The following is a 20,690-nucleotide window of genomic DNA, read 5'->3' as shown; positions in this document are numbered from 1 at the left end:
ATATAGGTTTTAAGTGTACAAGTCTATGATATATATATTGCATTGTGGGCTCACCACCCAAAGTCAAATCTTCTTCCATTACCATATATATAACCCCCTTAACCCTTTACTGCCCTCCACTGTATAGTCTTAGTTCCTTGGAACAGCCTTCAGAAGCAGGTCCTGTTCATTCAGTTTCACAAGAAGCAAAGTGTGCCTGTGCACAAAGAAATGAAATAGCTTTCTGGATATGATACAGCTAGTTTGGCTCAAGGCCAGGATACCTGTGGGCGATATGAAATATTTCATTCTAAGGGACACAGCACAGAAGGATCATGGTGTATTAAAGAGCCCTCACTCTGGGGATTGGAAGATGTGTTGCCACGGGGTTTCCCCTCTCCCTGCTGGTCTGTCTTCATCTGTGGAATGAGTCCGGACTTATATCATCCTGAATGGCTTTTCTGGTTCTAAACACTTAAGATTCTAGGATTATCTTCATGTTTGAAATAATCGTGTGTTCTGCATTCTCCGGAGCTCAGTCTTGAGTTGACTGGAAGGCAGTGCTCATTCCAGGTCTACCTCCCTGGGTGACAGTCTGAGAAAGACCAGAGAGTTGTGACTCGGTGAGAATGACAACAGTCAATAGCCTCTTCATGAACGGAAATCATTAGAAAAAAAAGAAGTAGTTTGGCCTTCTGGGAATGCTCATATTAAGCTCTTTTCCCTCACATTTTAATGATATTCCACACTTAACCAGGGCTTTCTTAGAAGCCTAGTGATTGATATGGATTTAGGGACAAAGAGGTTGCACATTTCTCTGGAACTGAAGGGAGTCTACACATCCTGTCATCTGTGAAGCGCTGCCAAGCACCCTCAGGCCTCAGGCTGACGTCCCTCAGTGCCACTGCCTCCCCAAGGCCCTTATGATGTGTGGCAGCTCCGTAAGTGGCTTCCGTGACATGACCAAGTACCACCCACTCTAATTCACCGTCTCTGTGGCTCCATAATTTGGCTTTCTGTATATTGCCCTCACAGTATATCCCCAGATTTAAAGGCCTTCAGATGTTTCCCCATTGCCTGATGTGGTGGTACCCAGGCTTCTGTCTGAAGTGGGTGGGGCGAGACGGTCTGTGGAAAGAAACTATTTTAATTTTTGCATATGTTTAGTATGGGTCTCATTTAAACATTTCAACTTTGATTTATAATATGCACAATATGTGGATAGGTAACATACATGCAATTTATAAATAATAAACATACCTATACGGAGGCTATAGATGTAAATTTTTTTACAGATAGAGATGTATGATTAAAAGAATTTGGAGTTCCTTGGTTTAAAGGATAAAGTAAAACTTACTAGATTTGCATAAGGCAGCGTGAGTGTTCTGGATCCATATTTCTCTCTGCTGTCACCTCCAGCCACTGGGTGCACCCCCTTATGTCCCTATACCCTGACCACACCCACCTGCTTGCCCAGGCCCACTGGGCCACTGCTCCTGCTGATGCTGCTCAAAGCAAAATCCCCCCGCCTACGTATTCAAGTGAAGATTAAGTGTTCCATCATCATCAGAGCCTTTCTCAACTGCCTCTTCTCCCAGAACCCACATCCCGGGTAAAATTAGCATCTGGGCTCTGTAATTCCAAGGCACTTCATTGGTTCCTCTATGACAGTCCTTTTTTCATGTGCCTGCTGTAATGATTAGCTGTGTCTGTGTCTCCCTGATGAGGCCGTGGGTGCTTCAAGGCAGGAATTGCCTCTTACCCATCTTTGTACCCAGCACCTAGTGCATGTCGGCAAATGGTGTTCGAGTTATTTTAAATTTTCATGAACATCTTATAGAGGAGAAACTGGGAGCGAGGGGGCTAATGCTACGAGGAATAAAACTGACTCAGTACGAGAATCCCATCCTTATCGGCACTGCACATCCCAGCTCAATTTCCCCGCCCTTCCCCGGCTCAGACAGCTTTAGTGGAGACGATACTCTGGGAAAGCGTGTTCTTTTTCCAATCAGCTCCGAGGCAGCGTGAAGGTTAAGGATTGCCCGTCTCAAGGTCACTTGATTCCCATTGAAGTGCGAGGTGACTCGGGGCTTTGGAAACTATGCAGTTTATGAAGGATGCCGCTGTGCTTGTCAGACTGTTCAGTGTGGAGCGGCTGAGACAGAAAAGGGAAAAAAAAAATGCACTGAAGGCCAGAGGCATTATATTAAAAGGCTGTAACAGCTTTTTTACAAATGAGGAGCTCCTCTGAAAGTCACAGGTGACAATGAAAAATACTAGATATAACTTATCTCCTTTCTTTCAACATAGGAACACTCCTCACCTACCCTGCACCTGGCACTGTGTTGGTGCTGGGAGGAAGTGATGAATAATTCAGGGTCCCTGCCCTTGAGGAGCTCGCAGTTCAGCGCCGGAGATAGCCCCAGAAGCCAGCAGCTGTAACTGTGGGGAGTCCTCTTCTAACCCGTGCACAGGGAGCTCTGCAGAGGGAGTGATTAATTTTCCCTCCGGGTGTCAGGGAAGGCCCTGGGGAAGAAAGCTGAGCTCAGAAGACTGAGTTGTTCTGGGCAGAGGAGGGAGGCAGGGCTTGTGATTTTCAGGGGCAGGTAACTGCATCAGCAAGCTTTCTCATAAGCATGGGTAGGCTTTCTCTGTAAAGGGCCTTTCGAAAATGTTTCAGGCTTTGCAGGCTGTAGGGCCTCTGTTGCAACTACTCATCTCTGTTGTAGCATGAAAGCAGCCAATGCGTGAATGAGTGGGCCTGGCCGATTTCCAATAAAACTTTATTAACAAAATTGGCAGCAGTAGGGCTGGAGTTTGCCAACATCTGGTCTGGAGGAAAGCTCTTCAGAGAGCCTCTAATCCTCTGGTTCCTAATCTTTTCAAGTATTAGCATTACTCTGCACTTGCTGTTTCCTGCACTTGGCATGCTCTTCTTTTAGATATCCCCCATGGTTGGCTCCTCGCCTCATTCAGGGCTCTGTGATGTCATCTTCTAACTGCTCTGTCCACAGCAGCACATTCATCCCTGGTATGCTCCATCAATTTTCATTGCTTTTGTTTTCATCAAAGCACTTATACTCAAACTGTATTATATATTGTTTATCTCTTTACTTTCTGTCTTTCCTACTAGAATGTAAGCTTCACGTCTTGTTTGCTGTTGTATTTAGTGGTGTGCTGGAGCTAACTATGTTCCCCTCTTCCCAGCGCCAATTCTGCATTTAGTGATGTCAAGGAGGAGTTTTAAGTCTGCCATGGTGAGTGTATTTACACCATGGGAACGAGTCCCATGGAAATCAGGTTTTTGGCATTCTTTCTCTCTCTCTCTTTTTGAGAGCTAGTTTAATAGCACACCACTGGTTATCCCCTGTGCCCAGAGGAATACCCTCCATGAAGCCTAGTGCTCAATAAATACTTGTTTTTGGAATGAAATGTGCTATTGCTGTCGGTTGGTTGAAAAAAAAAAAAAATGCTCAGATAGATGCAATTATCAGCACTTTACAAAGATTCCCATGACTTGTTGCAGGTAGGTTACTTTTGATGTTGTCTGTCACCTTTGTTAGGTGGATGAAGAGACTGAGGACTCAGGCAGGACAGGACTCTCTTTACTCCACAAAGCAGATTCTGCGGGTCATGGGACCAGTCTCCTGCCCCATGTGTTCTGTTCCTCCAGGTGCTCCTTTTGGTGTGTCCACTGCAGTCTTCTGAGTGAATGAGGAGCCTCGGGCCTATGTGTCTTGTTAAACCACATGTATTTGTAATGAATCCCGCAGCTCAGTGTGGTTGTAATTTTTGCAGTGTGCTCAGAAGCCCATAAGAGTTCTGTTCTCTTTCAAATGTCCTACTGTATCCATTTCTTCCGATTTGCCTGGGGCTTTGATTTATGGTACGTAAATGTGCTCTTGTCTATATCTTTTAGCCAGAAATGTATCTGTTTATGAACAACTTCTAACCCTAATAGTCTAATTTTGAAATCTGCAGCAGTTGAGGCCCCAGAAGCACTTGACAAGAATCACATTTAACAGCCTGTGTCATCCCAATTCCTTTAAGTGGGCAACACTCCACCTTCATACTGAGAGCCCATTTGTAAACCCAGGGACTGATTAAAAAACCCCATCAGATTACTCCACAATTCATGTTTAATAGTTCCTAAGAACTTTGCATTTTCAGGATGCCTGGTGAACATGTTTTCAATTTTCTGTCCTAAACACAAACTAAAAAACAGAAAAGTGAACTTGTATTTAGGGGGCCATCTGGTTTATCCCAAAACTTTGCAGGACCTCAAGGTTGGAGAGGACCTTGCATTGTTGTGTGGAATGCTTAGCCTTTGGAGACTTCCATGTCCTTCACGGCTGTTCTCGCCTGTAGTTTTTCTGCTCCTCCCTGCTTGCTCCTGTCAAGTGGTAGAGAACCCACTCTTTCCTCAGACAGCCTGTTCTCTCGGCATACAATTTACAGAAAGTTCTTTTTCACCTGCCTTCCTGTAACTTTCATCCTTTGGCCCTAGTTCTATCCCTGTGGAGCCACTTGGGACAAATTGGCTCCTTCTAACTTCTGTCTGCTCTTAAGAAAGTAGGGACAACTCTCACGTCTCCCAAGGTCTCCCTTCTCTGGGTAGCATAAGCACCCTTCATGCAGCCATTCTCCATAGGACAGTCCTTAGCACCCTCGTTATTTGGCTCCGTTTACTCTGACATGTTGCAGTTTTGTCAGTGTCCTTCTTAAAGTGACCGAGCAGTGCCAGAGAGTGGCTAGGACCATAGACTTTTAAGCTAGATCTTTCTCTTCAGTAACTAGTTCCTTAACCTTGAGTAAGTGATGTAGCTTTTCCGAGTCACAATAATCTCATTTGAAAGATGAAAAGAAGTTCCTTGCGCCTTCATTAGTGAGTACTAAATAAAACTAGTAAGATCATGAGGGGAGTGTACAGACTAGATGGCTTCAAAATATGGCCATTGTTTTCATAGTAAGTACTATTAATTCTCTGAGAATGGCTTCCAGCACAAAGTTAGATTGCCATTACATTTTTTTAGCTTAGAGTTTACACGGGGCATTTTCTCTAAGTTTGGGTACAATATTATATCTATTTTTGCACAGCTTCCTATAACCCCTTTTCTTTATCAGGCCCACACTCCAGTAGCTCAAGCACAACTAGGTGCTCCTCCCCTCCTCTCTTCTCTACCTATTTTTCCCTAACCCTCAGCTTGTACAAGATACTGGTTATATCTTGACACTCACTTTGGGCCTCAGTTTTTTTGTTTTTAAAACATTTGATGTTGAGGATAGAAGGTATTTTGGTGAAGGACGATATTGGACTCCAAGGTACGTTCCAATTTCCAATTTTATTTTACTTTCTGCAATCTAGTGTTCATCCTGACATGTGTGATCAGGGCCCCGTAGTTCCAACTCTGATCCAGTAACGAGGTAACTGCCCCACAGCACTACACTTTAAGTCAGCAGGAATGTCTGGATAGCTGCTTCCGGTCTCAGCTTTTTTAAGTGGCTCTGAATTCAAATATTTTGCTGAAATTGCTCTGTTGTCCTGAAGGGAATATGAGTTCTTATTCTTTTTTATTTTTTAATTAACAGTTTACATTCAATATTATTTTATATTAGTTTCAGGTGTACCACATAGTGGTTAGACAGTTATATAATTTATGAAGTGATCACCCAGATAATCATAGTACCCACCTGGCACCATGCATAGTTATTAAAATATTATTGACTGTATTTCCTATGTACTTTACATCCTCATAACTGTTTTGTAACTACCAGTTTGTACTTCTTAATCACTTCACCTTTTTCATACTGCTCCCCGGCACCCCTCCCATCTAATAACCATCAGTTTGTTTGCTGTATCTATGAGTCTGTTTCTGTTTTGCTTATTTGTTTATTTTGCTCTTTAAATGCCACATATGAGTGAGATCGTATGGTATTTGTCTTTATCTTTCTGACTTATTTCACTTAGCACAATACCCTCTACATCCATCCATGCTGTCCCAAATGGTAAGATTTCATTCATATTTATGGCCAAGTGATATTCTTTGTACCACTTACTTTTTATACACTTGTGTATTGATGGACATTGTATATATGTACCACTTCTTCTTTATCCACCTGTCTATTGATGGGTCCTTGGGTTGCTTCCATATTGCGGCTATTGTAAACAATGCTGCAATAAACACAGCAGTGCATGTATCTTATCAAATTAGTGTATTGTTGGTTGATTTATTGATAATAGCCATTCTCATAGGTATAAGGTGATATCTCATTGTGTTGTTTTTTTTTTTTAAATATATCTTTATTGATTTCAGAGAGAGGAAAGGAGAGGGAGAGAGAGAGAGAGAGAAACATCAGTGATGAGAGAGTCATTGATCAGCTGCCTCCTGCACGCCCTCGACTGGGGATCGATCCCGCAACCCCCAGGCATGTACCCTGACCGGGAATTGAACCCCGATAGCCTGGATCCTAGGTCAATGCTCAACCGCTGAGCCACACCCCGCCGGGCTCATTGTGGTTTTAATTTGCATTTCTCTGATGATTAGTGACATTGAGCATCTTTTTATGTCTTTTTATATGTCTTTTGTATGGCCACATCTATATGTCCTCTTTGGAGAGCTGTCTTCAGATCCTCTGCCCATGTTTTAATTGGGCCATTTGATTTTTGATGTCGAGTTGTATGAGTTATTTATAAATTCTAGATATTAACCCTTTATCAGATATCTCCTTTCATTCAGTAGGTTGTCTTTTTTATTTGTTGATGGTTTCCTTTGCTGTGCAAAGCTTTTTAGTTTGATATAGTCCATACTTCATTCAGATTTCCTTAATTTTTACCTATTTTTTTTCCAGTTCCAGGATCCCATCCAGAATACCACATTACCTTTAGTTGACATGTCTCCTTAGTCTCCTCTTAGCTGTGACAGTTTCTCAGATTTTCCTTATTGTTGATCACCTTGACAGTTTTGGGGGGTACTAATCAGCTATTTTTTAGAAAGTTCTTCAGTTGGAATTTGTTTGATGTTAGACAAAGGTTATGCATTTTTGGGAGGAAGATCACAGAGATAATGTCGTGCTCATCACATCATATCAAGGGTACATACTATCAACACGATTAATGACTGTTGATGCTAACCTTGGTCACGTGACTGAGGTAATGCTTTATTTGTCAGATTTCTCCACTGTGAAGTTACTCCCCACCCCTCCACCCCCTTTCCATATTGTATTCTTAGGAAGGAAGTCACTGTGTACAACAAATTGAAGTTTATTTCTTATTCACCTAATTATTCAATGTGGGTATTTCTGATGGCTGTCTTTCTCCACCAGTTTTTCAGGGGTCCAGAATTTTATTTTGCTGACATCCCCTATGACTTTGTCATCTAAATCCAGCCAGTGTTAAGGAAACAAAAATTTGGAAGCGAATGTTTGCTTTTAAAATCTATGGCCTGAAAATGGCACACATATCTTTCACTTACATCCCATATGACACTTACTCATCTGCCAAACCTAACTGCAAGGGAGGCTAGGACATATGGTCTAGCTGGGCGCCTAAGAAAAAGAGGAAATTAATTTGGGAGAAAAGCTAACAGTATTTGCTACACCACTTCAGAGTACAAAAAGTGACAAATCCCCACCCTCCACCTAATAATATAGCCATTAATTAATAAAAAATAATGGAAAATCATAATCTTAGAATCAAGGAGAATCATATAATTGAAAAAAATAATAAAAAATGTGTTCCATTGACCTTGTTTTTCTTATTTCACTGTTGACCTGTGAACATTTGTTGAGAACAGTTGCTTACTGCATGTGCGCATGTGGGCACCTCTGCCATACGTTGTGCCTGTTCCAGACTCTGCATCACCCCGAGTGCCATGCTGGGGTGGTTTTGCCTCCCTGCATTGTTTTTAGCTCTGGAATGTCCTTTCTCTGTTCTTTGTTTTGTTTTTTTGTTTTTGCCTGTGATAATCCTACTCACCCTTCAAGTAACAGGTGAGGTGCCTTCATCAAACCTGGAGACAGAAGTATTCCCTTGCTCCTTGGTGCCAACATGTCACGCCACTTCTACCCGTCATTTAACAGCCATCCCACGCTAGTATTATATATAAATATGTTTCATGCGTTATATGGGATGCTCCCTGAGGACAGCCATGTTTCATTAATCTATTAGATCCCTATGCATAGTCTGACAGATAAAGAACATGTTTGTTGAATGCACCCAGGATACTAGATATGCCAAAAAGTGGTCTCATTTTTGACCCCCTTTGGTTCAGTTACAACAAAACATGTCTTCCCAGTTATAAAAGTGCCCTCACTTATGATCACCAAGCTTTCATAGAAAGGGTGACCTTGAGCTGCGCTTAGAAAGATTGGTAGGATTTGACAGAGGATGACTGGGGCAGAGACCTGTCAGGCAGGTGATGTTCTTTTCTGTGACACGTCCTAGGTTCAGGGCATTTGTTCAGTGGATGGTCAGGCCTCCTTTGATACATCTGTAGTGCAAGACGTTCACTTTCATAGATTATCACATAATTAAAACTCAAACTTGGAGCTTGTTCTGGCTCTGCTTTTGGACAGTGGGGCATGGTAGAAAAAACCTAACGCTCATTATCTTGAACAGGAGTAACCAACCTGAATTCCCAGGGCCCCAACAGTGGGGGTGGGGTGCAGGTAGCTTCACCACAGCAAAAGAAGTGTTTAATTACAGCTATAGAGGAGGATCACAAAAACACACACAATCGTTTGCAGGCATTAATGACTAAGCTGCTATGCATCTCATTACCAGCCAAAACATGAGTTCTTAAAGCGACCTTATCATGCTGAGTAGAAATAAAATATGAATTATAAGACAGTTGTCCCTTTCCTTCTATCTTTTTCTAGCCTCTACTCTTAGCCTTCTGTTTACTTTAGTGACTTTACAACCTCAATCAATATTTTATTAAAACAGAAATCAGAAGACATAGAGTCTGCTGAGAGAATGCTCCTTTTACCTCCCACTGTACTGTGTCTTTGATTTTTATGGTTGAAAAATTAGACCTTAATTAGTATTTATAATCTCATAGAGTTTTTCAGTTCATACTATCTTATATGTTTATTCACTTGAAATTTTCAATGATTATAGTTAGCATAGCAATTATTTTTCCCCCCTTATACACTTGTGAAAATTAAGGCTTAGATGTTAAATGACTTGCTCAGGACCACTTGGCAATTGTGGTTCAAAGCGAGGTCTTCTGACTGTACGTTGAGAGCTAAGTGCCATAGCAGGACCTGCATGTCAGTCAGCCTCATGGCAGAGGCACATATGTCTTTTTCATTTCCCCTGATTATGAAAGTGATTCTCACTTATGATCTCCAAGTCTTCATGGAGGAGGTGATCTTGAACTGAGCCTGGAAAGGTTAGTAAGGTTTGATAGATGGTAATCCGAGTACAGGGTACTTTTTTGCAGTGAGGTTAGCTAGCTCTGTGCTCTTCTAACATGTCCCTAGTATATCAGATTGGGTGGGGCCCTTGGAAGCAACACATTGAAGATGCATCTATTCCTTGATTGCTGCTACTACTCAGGGCAGGGGATTCTAATGTACACAGTTAATAGAGACTCACAGAATGGACCTAAAGTTAATTTACTTTAACTTCTAGATATTATTGATGAGGAAATTAAGGCCCACAATTAAATTAAATAAATTTAACTTACAAAGATAATTATAATTATTAATCAGAATGACATGCATCTTTTCTGCTTTTTAGGGTTACTTTGAAAGACATGTTTATATAGGCATTGCCTCATATCCCCAAATATGTGATCAAGTCATAGGCAAATGTTATATGGAACAGGTCCATTCCCGAAGAGTTAATTCATTGAACCCTCAAATAGAATTCTTATTTAGACCTAATCATGAATAAATGTGTCCAGTTTAACACACTGTGCCTAGCATATTGCATGGGGGAAAAAAGAGATTCAGAGTGGTTATTGGTTGAAAAAATGGGTGAAGGAATGAAGTTGACTGTCAGTTGAAATTCAGTGATTGCCCTTTTGAGGGTAACGTGTTGCTGCTTCAGCAATCATATGATTTCTATCTTTGCCTCAGTTTTTATCACGAGAAGCAGAGTTTTTTGTTCTCCTTATTTTTATGAAATAATTAGGGCTATAAAAGCACTAGAATAGTCTAATTTTGCTCAACACAGAAGCAGAGAGAAAGGTGGTAGTGATGCTGTAGAAAATGGATTATTGCTGGAGCCAGCACCACAATGAGAAAGCTTTAAATATTTATTTTAGGTGATGTACAAAAATCCGAATGTAGTATACAAAGTTCATTTTGATGGTATTAGCATGTAGGGAGTTTTTAAAAATTGAGGACCACTTCTAGTTAAAAATAATTAGAGATATATGCACACATTGATTTATTAGGGGCTTGGAAAAATGACTAGCACTGGGGCTCCGCTCTGGTCAGGTATTTACTGAAGGTGAAATCTGTGGCCACATACGTTCCATTGACTTCTCATGGCCATGGCTTTGCTATTTCCTGTGGTTCTCATCCAAGCCATTCTTTCTGGCTGAACTTGACCAGAATTTCAAAATGCAGGAGTTTCTGATGGACAGTTGACACTCAGCAGAAATCAAAGTCTTCCAGGGACTGATTATTACTGCTGGAAGCTTAAGAATTACAGTGGCAGTTTGGCCTAAACAGTGATTCTGGAATGGGAACATAAACTTGCAGTCAGATACTAGATGCACGAGAGAGAGGTAATTTACTTTTCAGTATGCCTCTGTATTCCACTAATCATAATTAGCTTTTATTTATTTACATTTGGTTTATTGCTGCTTAGTATTATGGCCCTGCCTCTAGAAGGAAAAAAAACACTGTGTGAAGATATGTTACTGAAATGCTCCCTTTCCAAATACTTATTTTAATATTTAAGCCATTGGCACTTATGCGTTTACTTAGAGAATGTTTCTGACAATTTGCAAGTGAGCATTTTTATAAACAAAATACAAATTTGAATAATCATTTCTTTTTGTTTTGCAGAACCCCAGCTGAAAGGAATTGTGACAAGGTTATTCAGCCAGCAGGGATATTTCCTGCAGATGCACCCAGATGGTACCATTGACGGGACCAAGGACGAAAACAGTGACTACAGTAAGGAACATTAGCTTCCTGAAATCCATTTACAATGAAATGTATAGCCCAGTGTATTGTAGATTTAAAGCATGGCCAGGCTGCCTTTGAACTATTTAACTACAAGAAACTGGTGTCTTTTCCTTTATTTTCCTTGCTATGATTTCCTATAGCAAAGACAATAAGGGAGAAATGGTCTGTACTAACTGAGAAGTGAGGAAGCTTGAAGGAGCTCCAGCAGTTACGGGACAAGAAGCTCCTTCCATCCCAGTGTTTGTAGTGTCAGGATGGTGATGAGTGTTCGCAGGAACACGACAGACTTTACTGCACGAGATGTTGTTAATCCTCGAACTAAAGACTAAGCATGTTAAAATAATTCTCAGAACATCATTTCAGGCAGACCACATACTTCTTAAGGTAAACATTGAATACATAATATGTGTATGACATGTTCTTTTATTTGGATTGAGGAAAAAATTATTGGTCTTAAAAGAAGACGATATTAAAATAGCATAGTGATGTTCTATAGTGTATGTGATAATAACAAGATAATATTAGTAGACCCAAAACTTTGTATATAATTTTTTACATAAAATGCCAAATATTAAAATACTATTAATAATATCCTTGGAAATAGTTTTTAACTAATTTAACCTTAGAGTTGACGAGTTTAATAACCCAACAAAACCATGAAGGTGTAATAGAGGATATTCGCATTTTGGAAATATTTTGAAGACAAACCTCAGCACCAAGAATGATCACTGTCACCCTACCTTTCATTTTCTGCATAATGATATGCATATACTGAGGAAAATTTGTGTTGTTCTAAAATTATGTGGGCTGCCATACTGTCCTCCAAAGTTTGTCTGTGTCCATTGCTAGATCTTTAGCGTCGAGTGCATAGTAAATGCTCATTAAATGGATGTCCAATTGAATTGCCTTTGATGGATATGATTTTGTGTCAGACTGACAACCTGTAGATTGCATAAGGTAATCTAAGAAGCCTGATAGTTTATGCTGAAGTATATTTTCAATTTAAAGTAAAGATCAAGGAAAGTTCTCCAATTCCTAAAGTGTGAAAGTGCTCTAGCCCACCCCTTCTAAATTATTCTTGGTTCACTTAATATTGCACACTACAAAATATGAATTACGGTAAAGAAAAGATCTTATTATAAAGAATTGCATTCCAGTTTTCTGCAAAGTAGTTGATTAGCTTATTATGGTTTGCATTGTTGGTTTGTTTGTGGGAATGCATTCTTTAAATGATTCACGTTTTCAACCGAGGACAGAAGGATGAGAATTGTTTCCTCTTCATATAGAGTTTCCATCTATTGCGTCTGCACGTGAATGTGGATTTAGTAAAGCAAGAGACAAGTATAGATGGAAAGAATCAGGGAAATTGCTAAGCTGTGTCACCCCTGCTATCTCTGAGGTTTCCCTTGATCTCGGTATATTTTTCTGTAAAAGGAGGTGGCCAGAGATAATAATATTAATATCCTCTGTCAGCACTATCCTCTCCACTTTAAAGAAAAAATGTTGAAAAATTATAAATTGATGAAGATAGATTCAGTCCCCAAGGAAGTCAAGTAGCCATACTCAGCTCCATAGGATGCAGCTGTAGGCCAGACAGCTGCCCCGCAGATGCATGACTTGTGGGGCAGGGGTAAGAAGCCCAGTGTGGGGTCAACTAAGACAAGTCCTTTCTTCACTGTAGCTAGAAAAAGAGTTGAAAGTGCTTTCTCTGCTGATGCTGGGTCATTTGCTAGTGTAAATACATGCCCACATGTACATACATACATGTATAATAAAATATGTATCTATGCGTGATAGCATCATGCGTAACACACACATACACTTTGAAGGTGAAACATTTTGTCAGATACTTGTAGAAGCTGTCTAAATTTACAAATTTAAAATATCTTATTTTTTATTAAGATAAACTACTGCCCACACTTTTTGACATTTTGGTCTTAAAAAATATTTTAGATGCACAAAATAATAAGACTAAGATAAAGTCAACTGGACACCCAGCCCTTGGCTTAAAATTTAGTTAAAATTGGCAATACATGTGGAACCTCTGTGTTGTCTCTGATGGAGTTCTGCTTTCCTTCAGTTCTAGACATAACAACCATCCTGCATTAGGCATTTTTTATGTCCATACTGTATTATAAATACATTTTTTGACATATGTATGCTTAAATCATTCATAATATTGCTTTGCATGTTTTTAAATGTTTTATAAGTGAGACCATTACTGTACATAAATTGTATGTACGTTTCCTTCCCAATATTATGGTTATGAGATGCATATATAGTTATATATTTGCTTTATATTATATATTTTCATTTTTGTAAAGTATCCCATTTCATGAATATAGCCAATATATTTATCCATTCTCTTTTTTGTGGATAATTATTTTTTCTATTTTAGGGCACTTACAAACAGTGCTGCCAAGATATTTTATAAACCATCCTTTATAAATTATACATCTCACCTTGGCGCTCTTTATTCTGATACCCTACTTTTTTTTCTTTCTGTAGCTCTCATGACTACCTGACATATCTTTTGTTGCTGTTTATTTGTTTATTTTTGATCTTATTCCCAGAAGAATGTAAGTTCTATGAATGAAGAGATTTTGTTTTGATCTTTGATGTAGCTTTAGAACCTAGAATGTTCTCTAATATATAGTATGTACTCAACAAAAATGAAACGAATGAATGAATGTCTCCTTGTACAGATGTGCAAAAGTTTATCTAGGTTATTGGCTATATACTCTTCTTACCCAAATATTTTTAAACTTTTTCTTCTGAAATAATTTTAGACTTCAGAAAAATTACAAATACAGGGAATTCTGTGTACTCCTCACCCAGCTCCCCTAATACTACCAATTTATGTAACAATAGTATAATTATCAAAACTAGGAAATTAATACTGCCACAATACTATTAACTGAGCTTTAGACTTTGTTCAGATTTCACCAGTTTTTTGACTAATGTACTTTTTTCTGATACCCCCTCCCAATATTTTCAATGAAAAATTTTCAACGAAAGCGTAACTTTTATTTATACATTTTCTGAGTGGGGATGTCAGACATCAAAGAAAGATGTAAATTCTACTCAATTTTTTAATAGAAAATTATTATAAGCCTCTAAAATGTTAAAATGCCTTTTTTTTCTCCACTTTGTGTGGGCAGGCGTAAAAGCATTTAATTGTTTGAAAAAAATCTTGTTACTATGAGCATCTGTCAGAATTCTGCTGTTTGGTTCACCAAACATCGTTAGGTTCAACCAACCTTGCTTTGGTATCTTGCATAGAATAGATAAGGACACCTGTTCTTTTGTTCCTGAAGAAAAGACTAATTATATGTAATTGAGGACAAAAACACATGGCTTTGTCAGCAGTAACAGATAAAGAATCTCTGCAAATGTAATGGCAACAAAAGATGCAAAACCCTGTTGGAACACTGGCACGCACGCCCCCACACCCCCACAAAAATAATCGCAGTTTGGAGAGTATTAATGGGAATATTTTACATAAAATTAGAAAGGTAATTATTCTGCTCCCTAGTTACTAGAGGAGAAGATGCATTTGAAGAGGTCAAACATGCTGGGGTGAAAACAATTAAGATATTATAACCAAATGCATTGTTCTCATTTCCTCTGAACAAAAAATAGTGAGAGACGTTTGATGTGGAATGAGCTGCCTGATAAATTAGCACAAGAGTGGTACTGGAGATATGCAAGCAGATGCTGCACTGGCACATAGAGCTGGTATTTTAAAAAGCGCTTCTATTTTATATGTGTTGCAAAGATTTTTACTCTTTTTACTGCTTATCTCTAAATTTTTTTTGCCATGCTTTATGTATTTTTTTTTTGTTTAAAATATGCTTTTATGCCCTCAGCATTTTTTTCCTATTTAGGAAGGCGTTACTCATTCCAGGATTATTTTAGATTCCCCCCTCCCCCCCATGTTTTGCTTTAGTAAAGAGGTTTTACAAGAAAACCCCCTTGGTGTGGGAGGGGAAGGTGGTGGTGGCTGGTACAGTCTCAGAAGTCAGTGATTTTTAAGGTCTCCTTCAGTTCAGAGACTCTTCTCTTTTTTAAATCCTCACCAGAGGACGTACTTATTGATTTTTAGAGAGAGGGAAAGGGAGAGAGAGAGATTGGGGGAGTGGCAGGGGGAGGGGGGGAGAAGAGAGAGAGAAAGAGAAACAGGCAGCCATCCATGTGAGAGAGAACATCAATTGGTTGCCTCCTGTGTGAGGTGCCCTGAGTGGGGATTGAACCCACAACCTAAGTATGTGCCCTGATCAGGAATCGAACCCATAACCTTTTGGTATTCGAGATGATGCTCCTACCAACTGAGCCACACTGGCCAGGGCAGTTCTGAGATTTTTTTAAAGATTATTTTGAATAGGTAAGATAAGCACATGGCATAAAATCCTGAAGGCACAAAAGGATATCCAGCTGAGGAGCACAGCGGTCCCCGAGGGCCAGTCCCGCGGCCTAGGTGACCTTCTGCCCAGCAGGAGCAGTTCCCCAGAGCACCCAGCCAGACAAGGCGCTGGGTCCAGGTGGATCGGGAAACGGGACCACCTTGTCATTACATCTGAACACAGATGAACAGAAGAATAGTGTCCAGTCTACAAAAGTCAAATATTTCTTTATCCGGCTTATATGAGTGGCTGCTGCTGCTTCAAGCACAGCTTTACCTTGTACTGTTCTGCTTGCTTTATAGATAAAATTTATTAAGATATCCAATCATGAAGTTACGCCTGCCTCCTTAGGGCATCCAAGCAGAGTAAATCTACATTTCTTGGCACCTCCCTAAAAATCCCATAGCCCTGACCAAAGTCCTTTTTTTACAACTTCTTACTCAGGCATCCTGGTTCTGCCATGTTGTGTATTTTTCCTCTTGGCTCTGAGTCATTAATCCCGACTTTGTTCAACCGTGGGTGTGTTTCTGTGGCTGGAAGGCGCTGACAAGGGTCAAAAGCATTTTCTGTCCTTGTCTTCTACTTGGTCACATTTTATTCTTCCACATATAATCTATGCATTTATCAACCTATACAATACTATTTATCTATACCTCTATAGAATGTCTTGTTCGACACCCTTTTTAACTTAAAATGTTGCATCTATAAGATTTTTCTACATTAGCACATATTTAAATGAGATAATTTTTCAACCTAATTTTCTGTTGAAGAACATTTCAGTTCTTTCTAATGTTATACTAATGCTAACAGTGCTATAAAGAATGTCTTTGTGCATAAGTCATTTTGCATGTGTGCAAATGTATTTATAGGATGGATTCTCAGAAGTGAAATTGCTGAATGAAGGCTTATGTGCTTTTATAATTTTGAAATCTATTTGCTCTTTGTCAAACAAATTTACACAGAGTATCTGTTTCTTTACCTTCTAGTCAACAAAATGTGTTATCAGACTTTTGATTCTTTGTTGCTTAAAAATATAAACTTTAATTTTTCTTATCTTGTGTTAGGTTGAGCACTTGTACATCTACTTTAAGAGCCATCTACACTTCTTTTTACAAAATTTCTTTTTATATCTGTTTTTATAAAATGTTTATTTTTCATTTGTAGGAAATTTATTTATATTTTAAAAATCACCCCTATGTTATGTGAGTTGCAAATATTTTTCCCCTTTTAGCTTAACTCTAATTTTTTAGCCATGCTTTATTTAATTTTTTATTTAGAATATGATTTTATGCCCTCAGCTTTTTTCCTACTATTTAGAAAGGCTTTACTCATTCAAATATTATTTTAAAATATTTTTCAGTTTTGTTTTAGTATTGTTTTATCTTTATACTTAATATTTAACTAATTTGGAATTTATTTCTTGAGCTATTTTGATTCTAGACCTCTAATATTTTTAGTTCCTAAATACCAATTATAAATACAAATGCAGTTTCTCCGGGTTGGTTTTTTTTAGTATGTCTTTATTGAATTCAGAGAGAGGAAAGGAGACGGAGAGAGATAGAAACACCAATGATGAGAGAGTCATTGATCGGCTGCCTTCTGCACGCCCTTGACTGGGGATCGAGCCCGCAACCCGGGCATGTGCCCTGACTGGGGATTGAACCTCGATCGCCTGGATCCTAGGTCAATGCTTGACCGCTGAGCCATGCTGGCCGGGCGTTTCCTCAGATTTTATGAATATATTAAATTCTCTATGAGTTCAGCATGAAGGAAAACATTTTTCGAAATGGCCTGTACCTGAGTTTCAGAAATCCAATTGGAAATTTAAAAATTTAGTCATCCAGTTATGTTTTCTATACAATAGCAAACGTTACGATATTTTGTACAAAACCAAACATATGATATTTTATACAGCGAAGTATATAGATACAGCCAAAGCCAACAGAAGCTCTGTATTGCTAAACTATGAACAGAAACATGATCCAAATGGTTAGTTGGGAAAACTTATCAAGGAAATAGAGATGCTGCAAAGAATGATAAAGATGTGTAATCCCCTAACAAGGGGCATTTCTGGACAAGGGGTTATTTCTCCTTCACCTGCTTAAGTATACATACATGTTATAGTACTCATGGGAGATTAAGGACCATGCCATATCCAATTATAGGGACATTATTTTCTCCTAGTGTCATCTGTACTTTAAGAATATGTCATCAACTTGTGTGAAATTGCTCCTAAAGTTGGATAAAAGGAGAAAGAAACGCATGTGTTATCCTGCTGATTTTCTTGAAGCAGGGTTATTTACATAACCCTGAGCAGCTCTCTGGTAGATGAAATGTCATTACTCTTACAGTGGCATATCTTTTCAGGAGCAAAATTCATATTCAGCCTTAGCTTATAAATGCAGTTACTTCATTTGATTTCTTTTTAATAAAAGAAAAATGTTGCCTTTTGATTTTAATAGCTAGAAGTAAAGTAATAGACAATTGTGAGGAATGTGTTTTTGTTGATTGTGTTTTAAGTTTAAAGACTGTTCCTCCAAATAATATTTGTGGAGAGTCTGAGCAAGAAGCAACTGTTTCCTGGAATAGTTTACTCATTCACATAAAATTAAAAGGGAATTTCTCCTCATACTTATTTTTTACCTTGGCCTCTTAATTTCTTATTGGTCTTTTATTTCTTTTTGATCCTAAGACTTCTGCCCTAATGTGTCCCTCTGATCAATAAAGCAAAACATGAGCAATTTGAAATTGTCCTCCTTCCAACTTACTCTGTGACCTTTTATGGGCATATTTATAGGCAGTATACATAGTGGTTATGAATACTATGGGAGTTACTTAACCAAGTGTCTTCATAGAAAGAACTGAGGACTGAGATTGTCTTTAGCCTGTCCTGGGATCTGTGAGGTGACCAGTGCTTGGCCTTGGGCAAGTCACATAAACTTTCTCAGATTTATACAATCTCTTATTGTACAAAATGAAAGGAACAGAGAATCTCTAAGATTTTGATAACCTTTCTTTTAGTCTTTTATAAAAATGAATATATGCTTATATATGCTTAGAAGAACTGACAGATTCCATTTTCATAAATACCATTTGTTCTGAAAGTTATGTTACTGGCAGGAAATCTTTGTTTACAAATCCTTATGTGCTATTTTCAAGGAGTATATAAAGATCTAGAGAGTCACACACATAAATAATAGAGCCAGAATTTGAATCCAGGCTGATTTGAGATCATGCACCTTTGAGTTAGTAAGGAGGAATCATCATTGTACTTAGATCATACAGTTGTTGGGTAGAATAAATGAGTTGATTCATGAAAAGGGCTTAAAATAATGCCTAAAACACAGTTCAGTGTTGTCGGTTGGTTTTGGTGGTTGTGAGTCTCATCAGTAAGGGTGAGAGTCCTTGTTTATAAGGAGCTCGTACACAGTGGCCACTGAAACAGAAGTAAAATTCTTAGTGGTGGCAGCTATTTTAACATGAAAGACTTTAAAGGTCTTAAACTGGGGGTATTGAAGAGTACTCTAAGTCACCGGTTCATAAAGTGTGTAGTCCTCAGACCACCAGCATCAGCATCATCTGGAAATTATTTGAAATATACCTTCTTGAGCCTCACCCTAGACGGGCTGAATCAGAGTCTCCGGGCTGGGGCTCAGCAATCTGCTCTGACAAGTCCTCCAGATGATTCTGATGTACTGTGGGAGGGATAACTGGTAACTCTCCTCTGCACCCAGGGTTTGGAGTTACCACATTTGCTAATGAAGGCAGTCTCTGTCTTGGGACTGTCATATTTAGTTCTTTGAGTACCTAATTCCTAACAGAGTAGGAAAAGCAGGGATATTGAAAAGCATACTGAAACTCAGACTTTCTAGCATCTCAAGCATGTGTGGAATCTGTTCCATTTTTACTTATTTTCTGGAGAGAGTCAGAGCTCAATTCTAGACAGATGTGTGATCAGACATAAGTTTGGGGAATTACACAAACATATATAGTGATATAAATTGGCCTATTCTACACTGTTTTATGTTTTTGAGCTTTTACACATGCTAATTCCTTTTGCTTGGAATGACCGCCAGTCTTACCCACCTGTTAAGCCACCTTCCCCTTCAGAACCCTTCTCAACTCTTACCCCTTGTCTGTCTGAGGCCTTCCCCAACTGCCACTCCCACACAAAACTCCGCATTGATCACTTATTTTGCTCTGCTGTGTTTGAACCCCGTGCCTACTGCAGTTCCTTATCTGCATTTATATTTACCCTGTTAGAGTGTATCATCCTTATTTGCCCTTGTGGCCAGCGCAGTGATGCCCAATTTCCAAGATCCCGACCTAGAGGCCTACACAGATATGTTTCAATTAATGTAATCAAACAGTGGATGCCCCACATTTTCCTCTTATCTGCATAGGCCCTGAAGACTTTTGAGTTTGGGATACTTGTAGCTGTCATCCGGTGTTTGTGAAATCAAAATAACTGAATAAAATTTCAAAGGAGAAGTATAAACCACTTAAATATCACTCAATGTAAGGCAAAGTAGCTTGGGCTATGAGTCAGATGACCTGGTTTCCAGTCCAGATCCTGTTCTTAATTAGCTGTGTCATCTTGTTTAAGTCATGTAAACTTTCCGTTCCTTGGTTTTTCTACTCTTTAAAATGAGGTGTTTGGAAAAGATTATCTCCAATATTCCTGACAGATCTGAAACTTTGACAGCCGGAAAAATACTTGAAACTTTCCCTTTTAAACACATTGCAAAAAAAAGCAAAATTGTAAGAGACGATGGTACAGTAATTTTTGCATTGAATTTGAAAGCAGTAGTAAATTCGGTCAACATTCAGAATCTATACAAAATCTGACCTCTTTTCAATACCCCTATTGCCGCCATCTACCTAGTACAAGCTACTTTCATCTTTGGACTTGTGCAGTAGCCTCTTAAATGATCTCGTTACTTAGGGCTTTCCCCCTTCAGTCTGTTGTTCACGGCAGCCAGAGTGACCTGGTTAAAACATAGGTCAGATAAATTCAGTTCTCTGATCATTCCCTTTCATCACATATTATTAAGGATAAAAGCCGGATCTTATCCTTTGACCAAGAAGCTTTTATAAAACCCGCCCGTTACCTATCCTGTTTTCTTTCCTCTTTTGACTAGTCTTCTTCCTGTTCTTCCGACA

The 20,690-nt window shown here is 39.0% G+C and overlaps 1 protein-coding gene across 3 annotated transcripts in view; it reads left to right on the top strand.

The window, feature by feature from the left end:
- Positions 1–20,690, top strand: part of FGF12 (fibroblast growth factor 12) — a 441,503-nt gene that overhangs the window by 261,267 nt on the left and 159,546 nt on the right. For all 3 annotated transcript variants that reach the window (XM_081139424.1, XM_081139423.1, XM_081139422.1), the window contains one exon: positions 11,002–11,112. In XM_081139424.1, the coding sequence (XP_080995550.1) occupies positions 11,002–11,112 (111 nt within the window). The remainder of the gene's footprint in view (positions 1–11,001; positions 11,113–20,690) is intronic.

The sequence above is a fragment of the Miniopterus schreibersii genome (genome assembly GCF_964146895.1).
Source record: "Miniopterus schreibersii genome assembly, chromosome: 5".
In the NCBI taxonomy this organism is placed as follows: Eukaryota; Metazoa; Chordata; class Mammalia; order Chiroptera; family Miniopteridae; genus Miniopterus; species Miniopterus schreibersii.
This window is presented reverse-complemented; position numbering and strand designations above follow the sequence as displayed.